At 39.8% G+C, this 19,352-nt stretch overlaps 1 protein-coding gene across 2 annotated transcripts in view; it reads right to left on the bottom strand.

Annotated features, from left to right (window-relative positions):
• The window catches only part of MAP3K4 (mitogen-activated protein kinase kinase kinase 4), a 71,199-nt gene that overhangs the window by 16,442 nt on the left and 35,405 nt on the right, over nucleotides 1-19,352 (bottom strand). Inside the window, exons 7-18 of one of the 2 annotated variants that reach the window (XM_084261219.1) lie at nucleotides 19,145-19,261; nucleotides 18,634-18,733; nucleotides 18,461-18,544; nucleotides 17,627-17,893; nucleotides 14,540-14,689; nucleotides 13,425-13,586; nucleotides 12,260-12,393; nucleotides 10,576-10,654; nucleotides 8,213-8,291; nucleotides 5,928-6,024; nucleotides 4,913-5,029; nucleotides 286-386 (exon numbers count right to left, since the gene is read on the bottom strand). In XM_084261219.1, coding sequence (XP_084117345.1) covers nucleotides 286-386; nucleotides 4,913-5,029; nucleotides 5,928-6,024; nucleotides 8,213-8,291; nucleotides 10,576-10,654; nucleotides 12,260-12,393; nucleotides 13,425-13,586; nucleotides 14,540-14,689; nucleotides 17,627-17,893; nucleotides 18,461-18,544; nucleotides 18,634-18,733; nucleotides 19,145-19,261 — 1,487 coding nt within the window. The remainder of the gene's footprint in view (nucleotides 1-285; nucleotides 387-4,912; nucleotides 5,030-5,927; nucleotides 6,025-8,212; nucleotides 8,292-10,575; nucleotides 10,655-12,259; nucleotides 12,394-13,424; nucleotides 13,587-14,539; nucleotides 14,690-17,626; nucleotides 17,894-18,460; nucleotides 18,545-18,633; nucleotides 18,734-19,144; nucleotides 19,262-19,352) is intronic. The other variant, XM_084261220.1, reaches the window with a different exon arrangement.

The raw sequence follows: 19,352 nt of genomic DNA, 5'->3' as shown, positions 1-19,352 counted from the left end.
TTAGCTGTAGTTAAAGAACTGGATAGGAAACTTGTCCCTGTCCTGATAGGTCCAGTTCACACCTCATTAACAGCATTTGGAAATTCACACTGGAAATTAGTTGGATATCTCCAAAACCAGAACTTACTCTGACAATGTAAGCACAGAAGTAAAAATGTACGATTTTTCAATGCGAAAAGTAGAAAAAATATTTTGGAAAGGGTAAGAATTAGGAACAGAGAGGAATATGTTAATTACATAAACCATCTGTACATCCAGGTTACAATCTGTTACTGTGACAATCACCTTCTCGCTCTTCAGTGGGACTGGAGTGACGACTAAGGGATCTGAACTGCAACTCAGCTGCTATTGAAGCCAGTCGATCATTTTCAGGGACACTGGAACCCCTGTAAAAAGAGCCAGGGTACTAATTAACTTAGCATTGCACTAAATAACTAGCAGTGACAACTGAACTGCAGATTTAAGAGAGAGAGAACCTCTGAAACCTAGGACATGAACCATGAAACATAGAAGAAAAACTGATGCTGGAGAGGTAAAATTGAAAACCTGCTCCCTGCTACTTTTCCCCCAGGGGAACACTTTTTGTATCATTTTAGCTATGCCACTCCGTGGAAGAACCCTAAGCTTCAGAAGCAGACATCACCTGCCCATAACAGAATCCATTTTAATGCCCTGTAACATACTACTAAGACAGCAGGATGCAGCTGGTGCCGGGTTTGGCTCCACATCACACGTGATTCAGCTGGGTGCCAAAGTGAGACACATCACCAGATGAAGGGTGGCAGGTGAATTGAGGTGCTCCTGCTGCACTGCAAGTACAGTTGCAATCCAGTCACCGAGTCAAAACTAGTGGGAAGAGCTACAATCCAGCTGACAGGAAGGAAGGTGTTAAGTGGCATCAGCTTGACTGCTTGGAGGCTCTAGCTCCTCCAGAAATCAAGGATTAGGGGCAGATACCTCAGAATAAGACCCAGATGAATAACCATGCTGAACAGAAATGGAAGCAACACTGAAAGAAATGAGTCTTAAATCCTTAAATCTTCAGGCACCTTTCTTCATCCCAACACATCAATCAATCCACCCATGTTTCAGAGCCACATGAAATTAAATTCCACATGAAAGTCTTTCTACAGCAACTCCCTCTTGGACAAGGCTCACTTTCATGTTTTACAGCATGGTGGGGAAGAGCTGTGACTGACGCCTCCTTTAACATAATGCTTTAAAAGTGGGGAACAGTGTGATGCCAGGTATCTTTCATCTTTTTGCAGTTGTTAGCTTTCTGTGAAGTGCACACACCTATGAGGACTTCCCTACAGTCCTAGAGTTGCTTCTGAACTGTATCTAATTATTACTTAGTTACAGAAAAAAGAAAGAAAAGAAAAAAAGAGAAAAGACACAACCTTCATCTTGAGAAGAGAAGCCAAGACCCAAGACATGTTATTCCTATAGAACTGTTCTTAATACAGTGTTTGCTCTGCACTCCCTACTACTACCAACTTCTGAGAAGGAACTGAAACTGAACTAGTGAAAATCCTCAGTACTCTTCAGGAAGTTGAGGTTTTGATCAGCAAGAATGCTGAGGTTCTTGTCAGCACACACTGAGCAACAATCTAGATGCACAAAAAGCTTAAAAACCAGCAAAGCTAAACCACCTCTACAACGGGGCAGCAGCCAAACAGAGGAACTTAAGTATCACAGCTTTGAATGCAGGTGTCTAAAAGCCTTTCCAGGCCCATCTTAGCCACTCAGATCACAGAATATCCTGAGTTGGAAGGGACCCATAAGGATCAAGTTCAACTCCACACAGGGCCAGCCAGGTCAAAGCATGTGACTGAGTGCATCATCCAGATGCTTCTTGAACTCAGCCAGGCTCGGTGCTGTGACCACTTCCCTTTAGTGGGAAGCATTCCAGCACCCAACCACTCTCCCAGTAAAGAGCCTCTTCCTAACATCCAACCTAAACCTTTCCTGTCTCAGCTTCATACTGTTCCCTTGGGTTCTATCACTGGTCACCAAAGAGAAGAGATTGGCACCTGCCCCTTCGCTCCCCCTTGTCAGGAAACCACAGACCATGATGAGGTCTCCCCTCAGCTTCCTCTCCTCAGGCTGAACAAACCAAGGGACTTCAGCCTCTCCTTGTAAGTCTTCCCCTCCAGACCCTTCACCATCCTTGTTGCCCCACTCTGCACACTCTACAATACTTTTGTGTCCCTCTTGTACTGTGGTGCCCAAAACAGCACACAGAACTCGAGGCGAGGCTGCAGCAGCACAGTACAGAGTGGGAAAGTCACCTCCCTGGACCAATCTTTCATGGTCTGTGTCCAGAAAGATGCCATGCATGTCATTAGGCAAAGAAATACAGTAAAAGATATGAAAATTTGCTAGATTTCTGCTCCTGCATAAATATAAAATGATAACATCCCTGGCTAGCTCAGAAATTAAACATTTACAAAGGTAATTAGTATGAACAGAATGTAAACATATCATCAGAAAGCTTGATGTAAATAGCCTGGCTTTGCTGCTTTGGATAATGTCCTGGTCTCAATCAGGATGGAGTTAACTTCATTTGTAGCAGCGGATGGGATGCTGTGTTTGAGAGTTAAAATGAAAGCAGTGCTGAGAACACCCTGATGGTTTTAGTTGCTGTCAGACAGTCAAGGACTTTCTCAGTTCTTCATATTTCTCTACTAATGAGAAAGGAGGGGCGAAGCCAGGACAGGTGACCCAAACTGGCCAAAGAGAGCATTCCATGCCAATTACGTCCTGCTCAGTATAAAGGGGGGCTGGTGGGAGGAGGGGGGCGGCTCCAGGACGCACGGTTTTTGGGGGACGGTCGGGTTCTGGGATGGCTCTGGGTGGCACGGCCTGAGTTGTGGGTTCGGTGAGAAACTGCATCGTGTATCAACAGTTCCATATATTTTTGCTCTAAAGTCCTGTTAACATTGTTATATTTTATCTTTCTGCTATTCTAGTAAACTATCCTTATCCCAGCCCACAGGCCTTTTGGCTTCTTGGTTTTGGGTTGTTATTTGCCCCTTCCTTTTCCCTTCCCTTCCCTCACACCCCCCACTTCTCCCCCTGCTCTTTTCCTTTAAAGAGCAGGCAGCTGCGTGGATCTCGGCTCTCAGCTGGGGTGAAACCACGACAGTCTATTTACTTTCTAGTTATATTAAACTGTTGGTGTTTTCCTTTTTTTTTCCTTTTCTAAAGAAAAACTTCAATAGAACTATGGCAGCATTTGTGCATGACGCACTGCCTAGTTCCTACATTAAACTTTTAACAGATACTTAATGCCTACAATAATTTCACAAATTTCGAGTTTCTGGAAAGTGTACAAAGTTTGTTGCTGTGCTATTCCAGCATCAAGACCCTGCACTTCTTGCATATAAACCTAAAAACACTTTATTAATCCAACAGATTCCACTTCTTTTTTTGAGCACAATTAAACAAAATCCATAAATCAAGACTGCAAAGAGTTAAAACATCAGCAACCTTCTTTAAACCATATTTAAACCAGAAATTTTGTATAGAAATAATACATTGTTAGTATTTTGCCTTCCTCAATAAACAAAACACCAACAGGCTCCAAAATTCTGCCTCTGCTTTAGTATTTTTCTTCAAATCTTTCACAGATAGTACAGGGGGGTTAAACGATGCTACTTAAAAATCTAGGTAGTACATTGAAAGAAATTTACAAAATCGTGGAATATTTTATTAACAACCATCAGAAATGTAAAAACTGAGAGCTCTAATAAAAATATACTTCTGTGAAAAAGAGGCCTAGGCAATTAGCCTAAAACACTGCATTAACTTTCATGGTACAATCCAACTTCGTTCCCTCCAACACCTTAAAGGATGTGCATGCTTCTGCAGTGCACCTGGTGGCAAATTTACAAGCCATGATGGTCTGCTGGCTACCAACTGAAAAATATTTATTAAAAAATAAATAATTCATAATCAAGTCATATCTGAGTTCACTTTGGTCACCATCAACCCGTTGCTCCTTCACTACCTGTTCCTTCTTTTCTCTGCAGCTGTGCGACAGTCAAATCGCGTGTCTCCGTTTATACAAGTCTCTCATACAAGACAGCTTTTGGTGCTCTGCAGTAGAAGTGAGAATCCAAAAAGCTATTTATAAACTCATTATTTGACTATCAGGATTTTCAGGCAGGTGTGCAGGAAAAGAAAATTTACAAAAGAATACATCTAGAGAACCTGGGAGACACGTGAAGTAACACCAACAGTCTGAAACATCACACCCAAACCAGAGGCCAGAAAGCACATAAGACATTAAAAAAAATCACTCCTTTCCAATCCTGATGGGTACCAGGCAATACAGGAGGGATTTCTGTTACATATCCAAACACAGGAATGGTTGCTTTTGTGTTAGGTTTGATGAAGCAAGAAATAAAAACCCCTTCTCAGATCTTAGGTGCTTAATTCTGTGTTTGGCACTGCACAGGATTTCAAAATATTTACAGCAGCCAATAGCAACAACAAAACTGTTACCTAAGGCAACCAAAAAATATCTTTGAGCTCATCTGGCTGTTACAGTCCTCTTAGTGCAAAGTGTTAGTCATCAATACTAACTATGGAGTAAAGTTATACCTATGAACTGACTGGCATACCTTAATTCCATGGACATTTTACTGAGCAAATCTGTGCCCTACCTTTGTCAGAACCACAAGCTTCACTGACTGCATTGTTCATGCATTTGAAATCTGAAAAGTTGTCTTATCTATTTCCAAACACAAGATTTTCATTGAGTCAAACATGAATGAAGGAGCCAGTGGAAGACATGATGGGACGGAAAAAGCACGGTGCAAATGATCTACTAGGATGCACGTATGTGGAAACAGTTGTATGGGTGATGCAAGTAGAATGAGGCTGCTACATCATGAGGCAGAGCTACCTGGTATCATTTGCACTGCTGACAGGTTTGGGTTGAGCTGAGTCGCTACCGGCGGGAGCGGGGCGACTGACAGCAACGCTGCAATGGTTCCGTGCATCGCAAGGGACACTCCGTGTGCTGTGGCAAGAAGAAAAACTTCAGGAAACAGTTTAAAAAGGAAAAAATGGGGGTTGAAAGTTTATTTTAAAAAGTAAATTGTGAAGTGTGCATAATAAGGCCTGATTTAAAAAAAATTCAAATACATAGAGCCTTTTATGTGGAATTATTTTGGGTATCAGAAGCTTCAGCTGTCAAAATGTATTAATAATAATAATAATAATAATAATAATCTTCAAAATAAAAATCTCCATATCTCTACAGTGCTGGTTTCTGCCAACAGCTAAGCAACTCTCAGGGGAAAAAAAAGAAAGAAAGAAGAAAAAAAGAAATCAAGCTTAGTTTGACTGTGTGTTTGATCTTTAAAAATACACATGGCAAGACTTATTTTGAAATTTCTAAAACCTATTTTTTCATTGAGCCTCATGCCCACTCTTTCAAAGGGAAACAAAGTCATTCATTGTTTTAATGATCTTCAGAGCAGGGTGGTAATGATGCAGAAATGCCACCATGGTTCAGAATGCTACATTTTAAAGTCTTATCTATGCTAAACTACAGAAAACGCTATCACAGGCATGTACACAGACATTCAAAGTAGGGAAGGCAGTAAGTCTTGTTAAAGAGCAGTTTTCACTGAATTACAGCTTATTACACTGAAACACTGTTTTCAGGAAAGAGAATGGGGATAGGAAGGACTTAAGTGAGAAAGCATGCACTAATAAAACCTCTAAAATAAAAGGAGGGGGGAAGTAGAGAAACGATATTCTTGTTAAAAGCACATTGATAAAATTCGGATCGCTTCCTTATTTTTGCTGCCTGTTCTGCCCTCAACAGGCAAGAAAAGGTGTTCCACTTACTAGCAGACAGCACAGCCAAGACAGGCTAAGCAGGCTCAGAAGACTGTACTAATGGCAAATACCTGAAGCCTTCAGGCGTGGGGATGATAAGATGAGGGTTCGGAGGATCGCTATGGCACCGAGGTACTTTTACAGGACGGGGGCTGTTTCGATGAATAGCTGGGGGAAAAAAAGGAAAAGAAGTAGTACATTTACTCAGATGTCAGCAAAACTGTTTAAGGCCATTTCAAACCACAAAATTTTTAAAATTCCTAGTTTATAGACTTATATGTACTGGCAAATATTTTCTTATCCTGCAAGAAAAATGTAAATGATGCCAAGTTTAAATTAATCCATTTTATGTATTAATATTACTCATATCATTTTATCATGTAACTCGTCTATAAAATAATGAAAATTAACCAGAGAATTCAAAACTAGCAATTGGATGAGTACTTACTTCAGTAAAACTACACCTTCACCATTTCAGCTTCACAAAGATTTCTAATCTTATTGTAAAATAAGTATTAACAAAGCAAATGAAAACCAAAAAAGCAAACAGCATTATGATGTTCCTTTTGCATGAGAATTATCTCAGACAGTAACACAAACAAAATTTAGCAGAGAATTAAACCCAAGTATGACAGTTTTACCCGCAGTAATGCCCCTCATGTCAGTCTGACCCAGGGAAGTGATCCAAAGGGGTCAAACCTAAAGGACCATCATCTTATATCCTTGTGCCCAGCTCACTAAGTGCCCATAAGAGTAGGCTTCCCTCATCCCATCCTTAATTAGCCAGAAAAATACTGTGGCAGTGACATGGCAAGAGGGCCGACTGCCCAAAAAACAGGAGTCAGCACTTTATGCTTAATCAGGGGAGCTGAATTCCTGCCTTGCCTACGCTGCCAGGACAGGCAAAAGCTGCCAGGGCCAGGTGTCGGCTGTCCTGGTATAAATCAAAGACACCAGCGGAATACCCAGAAGGCAAAACCTAACCCACTGGGGTTTTCACAAAGCAAAGAGACGGGATAACTTAGCAGGAGACCCCCAGCTATGTGCCTAAGGCAGCAGCATGGACACAACAGGGTCCTTCCTCACCCCTTGGGAAAAGGGGTGAAGCTCGCAGTGGGTTTAAGTCCCTCAACATGGCATGCAAACAGCACTAGGAATTCTTGTTTGTCCCCTGATCACAAGGCAGAAAGGGGTATCTGCCATATCGGCAGCCAGGATACAGTTTATGTTTAGTCATGTTTACTTCACATGTATTAAAGTTTCAGCCTGCCATTCAAGTCTGCACCACCCCCTCCCCGTGCCTCCGAGCCAAAAGCTGTCAGGCACTTTAGTTGTGTGATCTGCTGTGTCTGCAAGAGCATTTAGAAGAGTTTCAGTGCATGGGGACGATCAGACCAGTCATTTACCTAAAACTGCCTCTCCTCTGAGCAATGTATCAAAAGCGAACGTACAGGGTTTACAGCACAGTACACAATTTGGCTAAAAATTAACTTATACTATGCTTCTTTCCAGAGGGCTTGACTGACTTTCACTGTAGAAAGGTTTCTCAGATATAAGTTTCTGATAAAAATTAAACTGAAACTTATATTTTTCTGAAACACTGAAAAACCTCCTCTTGCCCGAGCCAAATTACCTTCCCTTCATGTCTTCTGCCATCAACCCTGTCCAGAAAATGGACATGAGGAGAAATAAAAGACAACGTGGTATTCTGAAAGTTAAACCACTCAATGGACTTGGAAGGAGGAAGAGAGAAACAGTGCTGAGAACAGCTATATGTAAAAGGGAAACACAGCTGAGGAAACATCCTTTTCTCAAGATAAGCAGTGAAACATGTTGGTTTCACTCTAGTGCCAAATATTTATTTTCTTTTTATACTATGACAAATTTTGTGATATTGGAGAACTCCTTCCCATGGCTCTGTCGTCAAGCCCCCAGGGTGTAGCTCCTCTGTACCTCAATACTTACATAAAGTCTGTCAGAAGGGTGAATTTCAGCAGTGCCACAATAACATTTTGTGAGAGGGAGCTGTAACTTCCTCCCTAAAGTTATAATAATTTCTTTATCCAATCTTAAAAAAAAATAATCAATCACAACCCTTTTCCAAAAGATCTGCATGGCTTCACTGGGATTCAAGGAGAAAGTCAAAGGAAAGCATCTGTAGAGCTTTTAAATGTCTTTGGTAAAAATCCTCATCTATTTACACTTTGTCAGGCAATAATGGTTTCACACCAACAATCGTGAAAAGCTTAAAAATACTTTTATTGATATTTCTAGCATTTTAGAATTACTTTACAATCAAAATTCTGTAACAGCAGCAGCAAAGCTCCAGAACAAATGCCAGTAACTTCTGCCTTACCAAGGTACAAACCTGTAACTGGACTGTGAGGCTTTCCAATAACGTGCCCTATGCACTCGTTCATCAGAGCCTGTAAACTCTGGAACAGAACAAAGAGAAAAAGCTGTGATGTTTTATGTTACAAGAGAGCTGATAAGTTACACAGTAAAGGTCACAGTAATAAAATCACGCCAGTTAAGTATTTAATCTGTCAAGTAAATTCTATCAATTATATAAAACTTCTGGATCCACATTAGAGTTTGGACTTAATTGATTTTTTTTTCATTTTAAGCTACAAGTCTTAAGTCTTGTCATGCCTTCTGACCTTGTTAAAATTACATAACCATAAAAACTGAACATTGATATACCATAAAGAATATTTCATAATATAAAGCCAGAGGAACTTTAAAATATCCATTGTTAATAAAATTAAAATGCAAGCTTGCTCCTCCCTCTCCTCACCCTATGAAGAAGCACCGAAAGAAAATGTGAGAGGGGACAGCCTGAATCACAAAACTGAAGTCTGTAAAAGAAAATATGAAGTACTACATATTAAAAAAACATCCACTTTCCTTATCCAGTCATGAAGCTAGCAAACTTTTCACCAAAAAAACCTGTTTAATATTAGTTAAACCACTGAACTGGGGCTTGGGTAATCTGAATCTAATTGCTGGGCGTACTATTCACTGTGTATGTAACCTTGGGCAAGTTATTAACTCTTCCTCTGGTTCAATTTACTTGTCAGAACACCAGGAACAAAACATGTCTGCACAATAAAGAAATAAAATTATGTTCTCAGGTACAGTTGCTATGAAGGCAACTTCTATGTATCAGTCACTCAAAGCAGTCACAATTGCTTCGAGAAATTCATACATTAGTGAAGAACAGAAGCTAGAAGCCAGAAACAACACACACACAAATAATTTAAAAAAAAAAAATATTTAGTCTGCTCTTGGCATATTTTATCAGCTCAGACTGAGCTGGGACCTCAGCTTTAGATCTAGACAGTCTTTTATGATATTAGATATTATTTAAATAAGAGATTGGGATTGACATACACTTTTCTAGATGAAATGCTGTGACCTGTGTTATCCAGGAGTCAGACTAATCAAAATGGCTTCAAGTGATGCTCTCCAAAAATGAAATTCAGTTTAAGAATAAAAGCATTCAGAAATGCAGTCAGGGTTTTAGTTTTCCCCTTTCTCCACTACTTGCTCAATGAAGTCACTCCATCTTAAATAACACCAGCTCTCAATTCTCTTCACTGTACCTCTGTCATAAAAACCTTCCACTTGAAGTAGTGCCATGGTATCTTAGATAGTAATCAGTCAACAGAAACACACTCATGCATGACTCCTTTGTAACACTAAGGTTTATCAACACCATTTTTGGACAAAATTACCAGTTTATAATGTCAAAGACGACATGATACTCTCTGAACTTCTTTCCTCCTTAGAAGGTTCTCTCTAAATACTGAAGGGATGTCTAGCAAGACAGAATCACTAATATATACATACATTATTCTTCAAAATACCAGGTGTTCTAGAAACTGTGTTAAAGCAAGTAAAAGTTGAAGGGCTAAAGTATTAGTGTTTTTAAAATACAAGCTTAACTGTCAGTTAGGTAGACAATCCTTTCCTAATAAGACATACAGGGGACTAAAACATAACTTGAGAGGTTTTGATAAAAATATATGTGAAAAATATATGTGAAAAATTAGTAAACTCCATAGTTTCTGTATTACACAAGATTACTGTGTTTGGCATTTCATAACACGTCTTAAAATTAATAAAAGTCAGGTGCTGACACATTCTGGTATTTTTGTGGCACCTGTGCTTTCACTTCTCAGTAGTCCTGTACCAAGGTCAGAGAAACAAATACTCAGAATTTTATTTCCACAGGGAAAACAGAGCACATAAAAAAAGCCAGTTTTAGTCTACCATTTTAGAAACAAAAGAAAGACGCTTTAAACAATGTTCCGTGATGGCACAATTTGAAGAAATATTTAAACAATTGTGATTTTGTATTCATACCTATAAATGAACTTCAGCCTTGGAAGCTTGTATTCAGAAATTTATTATGACAACTATTAATTGTAGCTCTGTCAAAAAGGTGCTCTCAAATGTCCCAAAAGACAAAGGGAGACAACCGCCCAAGACAGTACCAGCTATTTGTCAGCAGTGTGAGAACAGTGATGCCAATGGTCACAGGCATGCTCTGTTCAGAACCTTACAAACCTAAGAGGTATCAACATTGTCACATACATACAACAGCAATTGTTTCAGAACTGCCCCTGTACTCAGACACAGCTGTTTATAAACTACCCAATATTGTATACTCCACATGTATTTAGAAATAAACAAACAGAATAGTTTATTCCATACCAAGAAGTCATCTTCTGGGAGAGCTGAAATAAATGCTGGCTCAATGGCTTGAAGAAAATCAAAACCTTGAGTTGCCCACCTGTCTCAAAGAAAAATAAAAGATAGAAAGTGGATTGGTCTTCAGCTAAAGTCACCCTTAGACTTTCAACCAGATCCAAGAAAAGTAAATGGCAGTTACTTATTTTTCCCAGGAAAATATGTTACAATATTTTTTAATGGATTAATACATAAGAGGTAACTATTAGTACAAGCTAATTATATATCTGGCCAGTTATATTCAGAAAAAGTCTAATTTTAGCAAGGACACAGCCAAATAAGGTGAGCTGGCCATGCTATATATCTTAACTATCATATGTGCTATCTTCAGGAATAGTATCATCGATTGACTCATAATACATTGGCAACAAGCCAAACCACTATGTTCCCTGATTAAATTCTTTCTGAAATAGGACTGAGAGAATACTAATGATTTCATGACTATCTGATCAACAGCAACTGGGCACCACTGCTTACTTTTAGACCTACTAGAACTAGCAGCTTCGACCTACAAAAGTAGAATCACAGGATATCCCAAGTTGGAAGGCACACAAAAGGATCATCCATAGTCTATCTCTTGACTCCACACAGGGCAACCTAAAAATTAAACTTTATCTAAGAGCATTGTCCAAATGCTTCTTGGCCTGGGGGGCTTGTTCCAGTGACTGAACACCTGGTCAGTGAAGAACATTTTCCTAACCTACAACCTGAACTTCCCCTAATATAGTTTTAAGCTGCTGCCTTGCATCCTATCACCAGGCACTAGAGATGAGATCAGCACCTCCTTTCTCTGCTCCCCAGTGCTGACTTTGACTGGTGACTACACTGACTCTGAAAAGTCACAGTTACTTCCAGAATAATCTCCTTAATTTTACCAGGAACTGACAGGCCAATAATTACTAGGGTCTTCTTTCTTGCCCTTGAAAATTGGAGTAACATTTACTAGCTTCCAGTCAAGGAGGATCTCTCCAGATTTCCTAAGACAGCTGATAAACAACTGAGAGTGGACTTGCAATAATATCAGCAAGTAAGTGCAATTTGAGATCACAGGGCACATCATCACTGTCAACAGACTACAACAGAAACATCCATAAATGCATCCACTGCAATCATAAAACTGAAGAATTTTAACCAGAGTGGAAACACTACTTCTTCATCTGTGGGCCATACTTTAGGTGTTTACAGAAAGGACTAACAGGATGACTTCTACAGGAGGGTAAAGCTTCCATACACACACATCATTGCCACAACTGGCACAAAACAACACTCCTTTCTCTGCAGAGTTCCCACAGAATGACTGTTCATACTCCACAATTTTCATTGGCTCCCGATCACACAGCACTTCTGTTCCAACCTAACAACCCTTCTCTAGAGTCTTTTAATTGTTTGGGACCAATCATCTCTACTTTTTGTTACCATTTTCTGTTAGCTAACAAGAGAAAAAACGTTCCACAAAATCTGTTCAGCAGCTGGAACATTCATTTGGCTTTATGCATTTACTAGTCAAGCTGCTTTCAAAATTGAAGAGGCAGAAGCATCAACAATTCAGAAGAAATACTTCTACAAAGCAAAGCATTATTCACAGTGTGAAGAGTCCTGCCTGGTATTCAAAGATAACCTGCTATGGCAGTAATAAGTTGGCTGTTACCTGGGTCGAGTGCCTCGTCCACTCTCACATTTTGTCAGCACGTAATTCATCCATTTTCTGGCAAAGCTGATGTACTTGTCTCCAATCTTCTGCCGGAATTCTCCAGACATCAGACGAACCACCTCTTTATGGTACTGTAAGAAACTGAACATTACTTCCCACGTATTAATGAGAACAACAAAAACACAATTTGCAATATCCACTGGAGTATCTGGAGGGTAATAAAACTCTACGGTGCCAGAACGGTCACATCCTATTCTTAGACAGAATGGTTTTATGCAAGCAACTGCATACTTGTAGAAAAAAATCATGAAAACATAGGCTATAAACTGTGTTTCAGTGAGAGGCAGCACTTGAGCCATATTGCCTTCTTGTGGGTGTATCAGCATCTGCTGATGTTTAACACTGTACAAGCACATCATTTAAGAAACATCCTACACAAATGGTCTGTTCTGTAATCAGAGACTGAACTGCAAAGCAGCGTGTATTTTTAGTTACACTGCAGGTAACATTAGGGGATAAAGGACATGTACATTTAAAAAATTAAAGAGAAATATCAGCTGTTTCTTCATAGACTACCCTTGGAAGTATGTTAGGGTATGATGTAATCTTTAAAATGTTAAGAAGCTTACAGGAATCAGATAGTGGAACAGTATACTACATGCATCTGAGTCTGGCATTTCCTCACCAGTGCTCTAAGGAAGGCACTCACAAGCTATATGCACCGCATCAAAGAATCACCACACACTCTGAAAGAAGGATTCATATTTCACTATTATCCTATTCTAGGCTGAAAGACAGTGAGAGGCCAAGTTACACAATGACATTCAATATCAAAGGATATTTCTGATTTCATCTAAAATGCCGCCAAGTAGCAGAGCCTACAAGACTATACCTGAATTCATAACATTCCTGAAGGCTTTTAAGAGTTCCAGGCATTGCTAAATGGCATCTGAATTTAATAGATCTGTTCTTTTTCAAACGTTTTCACATAAGATTTCTGTGGCAACACATTTGGGGTTTTTTTTACAATGTTCTGCTGGAATTCTTTGTATTTCCACAGAGTTACAGTTACCTTATTTGCACCAATGAAAAAACAGAAGTTTCATCTGTATTTTACCAAAACTACAAAACAGATGAGTCATTAAAGTTTTGGTTTGCTTACCTCAAACCCAAAATTATAACCCTGAATCATGGCTTCCCGGTAGTATTGCTGCAGAGTGGCAGATTCAGATTCATCAACTTCAGCATCAAACTCTGATGTGAACATGTGATCAACTCTATCAATGGCACTGCTTATCTTATTGCATAGCTGTAATGCATCGTTCTGTGTAACGACAACAAAAAGGGAGGGGGGCATCAAATTATTTATATTCTACAGTTGATAGGACTGAGGCAAACATGCATTTAACAATTACTCTCTTTTACATGGAAATGTACTTTAATGACAACAAATACATTCAGTCTTCAAAAAGCACTTCCCAGTATTTGCAATAAGCAAGTCATATAATTAACAGAATTATTACAATAAGGTTTGTTTGCTTGAGTGAGACTACCTTTAAGAACAAAGACAGCAAAAAGGCGAGGGGACGGGGCCATAAAAACACCATGAAAAATCAAACAGACAAGTATAGAGAGAATAATTTTTCTATCTGTAACACGACCAAGCCTTTGGTTGTATTTTCCAAAGGCTGCAGCTTCAACCTAACAAATCTTTGCTTCTCTGGGTCCCAAAAAGAAACAAACAAACAAAAAACCCCAATAAACAATACCCTCATCCAACGACAATAATTAAAAAACCCCAAAACCCCAAAACCCCAAACCACCACACCAAGCTCCCTCTCCAAGAAAAAAAAAAAAAAAAAAGACACATACCCACTCTTATATCACAAATCAATCATCTTTTCCAGATAAAAACAACACCGTGTTGTTTCATGCAAAATATGGAATTTGACAGAATTTCTTCTTAGGAAATCAATCACTTTCTTTTAATTCAGCAGTCCTCTCATACAAAGATGTTGCTATTAATATTTCTATTGTATTATGGAGTTGTTTCCCACTTAGTGTGATATAATTACACTGATACTGCTCAAAAATACACTCAGATCTTTTGCAAAAACAGAATGACAACTATACTGAAAGTAAAGTCCGTAAGGGTTACATAAAATACAAAAGCAGAATATGTTACCAGCACTGCAATCAAGCCTCCTTACACATTTTTACTTTTCCATGAGCAAAGTACAGCCAATTTTGACCAAAGTAATTTTGAAAACTGATTACCTTTAGCTGTTGTAGAGCTTTGGCAATGACTGGTTGGCTGGATGTCTGTTCCTGGTGCAGAGATATTAGTCCTTCAATAGACTGCTGGAAAGCTTTTCTCTGACTCACAAGGTGGGCAGATTGAATAACAACAAGGAGGAGGTTATCAACCTAGAAATACAAGATACAACTAATTGTTATAAACAAAATCCTCTCTAAAAAGCACAGATCTATACATTGGTTTGGGTAGGAAGAGACCTCAAATACTGTCTGGTTCCAACCCACCTGCCACATGCAGGAACACCCTCCACTAGACCAGGCTGCCCAAAGCCCCATCCAAGCTGGCCTTGAAGACTGCACTGCCAGGGATCCACACATTTTCTGGGTAACCTGCTACAGCGTCCCACCACCCTCACAGTAAAGAGGTTGTTTTCCTTATATCTATGCCAAATCTCCCCTCCTTCAGCAGGAGGCCATTACCCCTTGCCCCATCACTCCACATCCTTGTAAATAGCTCCTCTCCAGCTTTCCTGTACGACACTTCAGGTACTAGAAGGCTGCTGTAAGGTCTCCCCATAGCCTTCTCTTCTCCAGGCTGAACAAGCCCAACTCTCTCAGCCTGTCTTCATAGGAGAGGTGCTCCAGTCCTTTGGTCATCTTTGTGGCCCTCCTCTGGACTTGCTCCACCAGGTACATGTCCTTCTTATGTTGGGGGTCCCACAGCTGGACACAGGGGGTCTCATGGGAGCACAGTAGAAAGGCAGAATCACCTCCTAATCATGTCCCATAGGACCAAATTCCAACTCTATTGTTTGGGGTTTGTTTTATTTCTAAAATATGAAATTACCTCTCCCATCACTATTCATGAAAATTGAATTCACACAGTGCAGCCTGATGCTGGCAATTCGAATTGATAAATTCTCATCTTGCGAGCAGAGCTCTACTAGAGCAAACGTCACAGCAAGCTTTCAAGGGGAACATACTCCTATTTGCTTCTGGAAAGGTTTGGGAAACAGTGTATTAAAATTACCTTCACAATAGTTGCACACAGTAAGGCAGCAACTAAGCAAAGAGCAGATGAATGTAACAACCATCGCATAAATAAGCAGGTTTTAGTCAAGTAACATAATACACCTCAGGAATAAAACCTACCACTGAACAGGAGAAGCCATAGACTTTGCTCAGTTTTTGAAAATCATTAAAATTCAAGAATATGTTTTGGAAACCAGAGCTCTGATATTGCCCAAGTCTATAAAAGTACAGTCACAGATGGCGTTGCCTTCTCTGTGGCACTGAGTCACATACCAAGCTCTGCTGATTTCAAACTCCAGATAATGCATCTGCAATGTTAATCAAAAAACAATACCTATTTCATACAGATTTTCAACACATCACCCCCAAATTATTTCAATGTTGACTGGGTTGTTTTATGAGTATTTTTTAAGCAACACCTTACATTTTCCCTAGTTTGCAATCAAACATGTTTTTTAGAAAACAGAGGACACAATCTTTCTGAAGAACTTCTTACTTCCTAACCTTTCAATATTGGATTTAAACAAAAATAAAGCAGTAAACAGCGTTATACACACACATAAACACACACACAGGGGCAGTGCTTTATGTGCACATACATATGTCAGATAAAATACCATTTGTAAACCAAGTTCCATCTTCTGCTGTTTCCATGTGCTGAGTGAAATACTAACTTTGGTAGAAGTCTAAGGAAGTTCTAAGCACTTAATCAAAGACTATTTTTTTTAAATTGTTCGGCCTGGACAACAGACAAACCAGCACTAACACGCCTGGATGTTAAAAACAGGAACATGTACAGGAGTGGCTTTTTCAACTGCCTGTACTTGCTAGAGCCCTCTGAACGCCAGAGGCCAGGCATAGTGACATGGGAAGTCACTCTGTTTGTGGACAGTAGAACCCATTTATGGTAGGGATCCAAGGAACTGCATGACATACCGAAAGGAAAATGCACTTCGTTTAACATACGGGTATGAGAACAGGAGGGGCAGGGAGCTGCAGCTGGCTCACTTGCTAGAGCATAGCAGAACTGCTGGCAGGGTACCCCTGTTGGCTTGGGATGAAGGAAAGTATGACTGGAAAGATTTCTTCCTGCAGATCTGCTGAATATCCAGTAGCTTCCACAGAAATTTAACTTTAAATGTCACAGTTCACCCAAGATGAAAAGTAACTGGTTTCATGCCACAGTGCGTGGAAAGCACACAACTGCCATGCCTTCTTGGAGACCGGTGAGCTCTTGATAAAACATACAGTTTTCAAGTCACCTGCTCTTGGTGGATCCTGCTTTAGTGGGGGCTTTGACTAGATGATGTCCAGAGGTCCTTTCCATCCTCAACCATTCTGTGATCCTGTGCAATTCTTCTAAGAACTGCTAGCATCCTTGAGATCGCACCTGGAATACTGCTTCCAGTTCTGGGCCCCTCAGTTCAAGGGGGACATAGAATTCCTTGAAAGAGTCCAGCGCAGGGCCACCAAGATGATTAAGGGAGTGGAACATCTTCCTTATGAGGAGAGGCTGAGGGAGCTGGGCCTGTTTAGCCAGGAGAAAGGAGACTGACGGGTGACCTTATTAAATCTCTACAAATACGTGAAGTGCGAGATTCAGGAGGAGTGGGCCAGACTCTTCTCGGTGATGGCCAGCAATAGGACAAGGGGCAGCGGGTGCAAGCTGGAGTGTAGGCAGTTCCATGTGAATATAAGGAGAAACTTTTTCCCTGTGAGGGTGACGGAGCCCTGGGACAGGCTGCCCAGAGAGCTGGTAGTGTCTCCTTCTCTGGAGACATTAAAAACCCACCTGGATGCGTTCCCGTGTGATTTAGTCTAGGTGATCCTGCTCTGGCAAGGGAGTTTGGACTAGATGACCTTTCAAGGTCCCTTCCAACTCCTAAGATTTTGTGATCCATTAAATTTAATTCTTGCATTAACACAACTAAGAATCAATCCTACTCTTAAATTTAACCAACGAAAGGACACGTCTCATTTAAATTTACGTGGTTAATCTGGAAGGATAAGCATTCATAGAAGTGTACAGCTCACAAACAGGGACAAAAAACACAAACCACAACAAAACCAACCCACCTGCATGGTTCGTAGCGTATCAACCGTTTCTACTTGTGGCACTACTTTGACTGGCTGACCTTCCCATGCACTCCAGCTGTCATCTAATTCATGGCCTTTATCACTGTGTTTGGTCATTAGTAAATAGGCATCATATGCAACCTCATCTGAATCCTTTGAGCAATCCTTTCCAGCAGCTGCATTGAGGAGCTGCAAAATCACAGCTTTTTGCCCTGCAATACTATTTGGTACGAATACTTGTAAACTCTCCAGTCCAGGGATTTGTACCTGTAGAAAAAATTAAAAATAAGACTGAATGAGTCAATCTCACTGCCTTCCATGATACATAAAATAGGTATCTCTTGTCTCATTTAAATAACATGGTTTCCATCTGAAACAGTTGTACAAGATGCATACTAAAACAATACATTCAAACATTTTTGCACTGCAAGTCAAAATGCTTTATAAGAAATTAATCTACTATGATCTATGTAAACATGTCCAATAACTTATGTATCTGTTTACCTCAAACTTTAAAGCATTTGTTTTTCACAGAACTCCCTAGTAAGTGTTATTACTCCCCTCCCACAAGTAAGCACTAAGGAAGCAAAATTTGGCTTTTCCTAAGACACAGAGAGAATCTTGGAGAAGACAAGGAATTGGACACAGACTAACATTCTCACTCACACAAACACAGGTCACAAAAATAATGTGACTGCCACAATTCAGTATTAAATACATGGTATTTTAAGTTGAGACATAAACGCCACATTAACAAATTTGAAGTATGTCAGCATCCTTTGACATTTTGCTTAGCACCCCCATCCTACTTTCATGCCTCTAAACTGAATTTACCTTCACATACTCTTTTGTTTTCAGAACATTCAGAAGATCTCGCACCGAGCCTGACAATGCAAATTCTGCTGCTATTTCAAGGTCCTACAAGTAATGACAAAACATGAGAATATGCTTTCAGACTACGTTTCTTTAAAGCATATAAGAAAGATGAGACTTTACAGTTAACTTACCTTCCTCAGCATTTTAGCAAAACCAAGAGCTTTGGAGGCCCTTTCTCTAGCTTCATGGAATAGTTCTTTGAGAGCTCGGCTAATCTCTATAACAGACCTCCTGAAACATTAGTAAGAATGAAGCAACAGTGTTTTAGTAAGTCATACTGCACTTTCATAGCTATTACATAATAAGAGTTATTTACATATATGTCAACAGAAAGAACACAGAAAAGATAAATGTTTACAAGCAGCTGACTGAAATAATTTGAACTGGCACAGACAGATTTTTTGATATGGATACAGAAACTAAATTTAAAGGACATTAAATAAATAATCTCTTATACCCTCAACTCAAAAGAAGGTTACTAGGCTTCAAATGATAGTTCATTACTACTGCATACAGAAATACCAGCAATAAAGAAGCCTTGAATTTACACAGTTTTAATTCTAAGAAATAAAATGCAGCATGTACCTGTCAGGTATAGAAACATGAGTGTGTTTATTATTATTAAGCCAAAGGGCTTAATACCTGATTTCATCTGATGCAGTACTGTCATCGGCACTGGCCCAAAATTCATCACAACTGTCTTGCAGTCCAGAATCTAAAAATATTCCTGTAGATTTCAGCAGCATTCCTGCAATATCACTGTAGCAACAGAAATGGTGGAACTTCAGAGTTTTGTTCAGGTAGCATGGCACCTTAAACTTCTTCCTACTCTGTCCAACACAAGAGAGGT

Source organism: Gallinula chloropus (assembly GCF_964237585.1).
Source record: "Gallinula chloropus genome assembly, chromosome: 3".
Classification (NCBI taxonomy): Eukaryota; Metazoa; Chordata; class Aves; order Gruiformes; family Rallidae; genus Gallinula; species Gallinula chloropus.
Note: the sequence above shows the minus strand (reverse complement) of the source record. Positions and strands in the feature narration are given on the sequence as shown.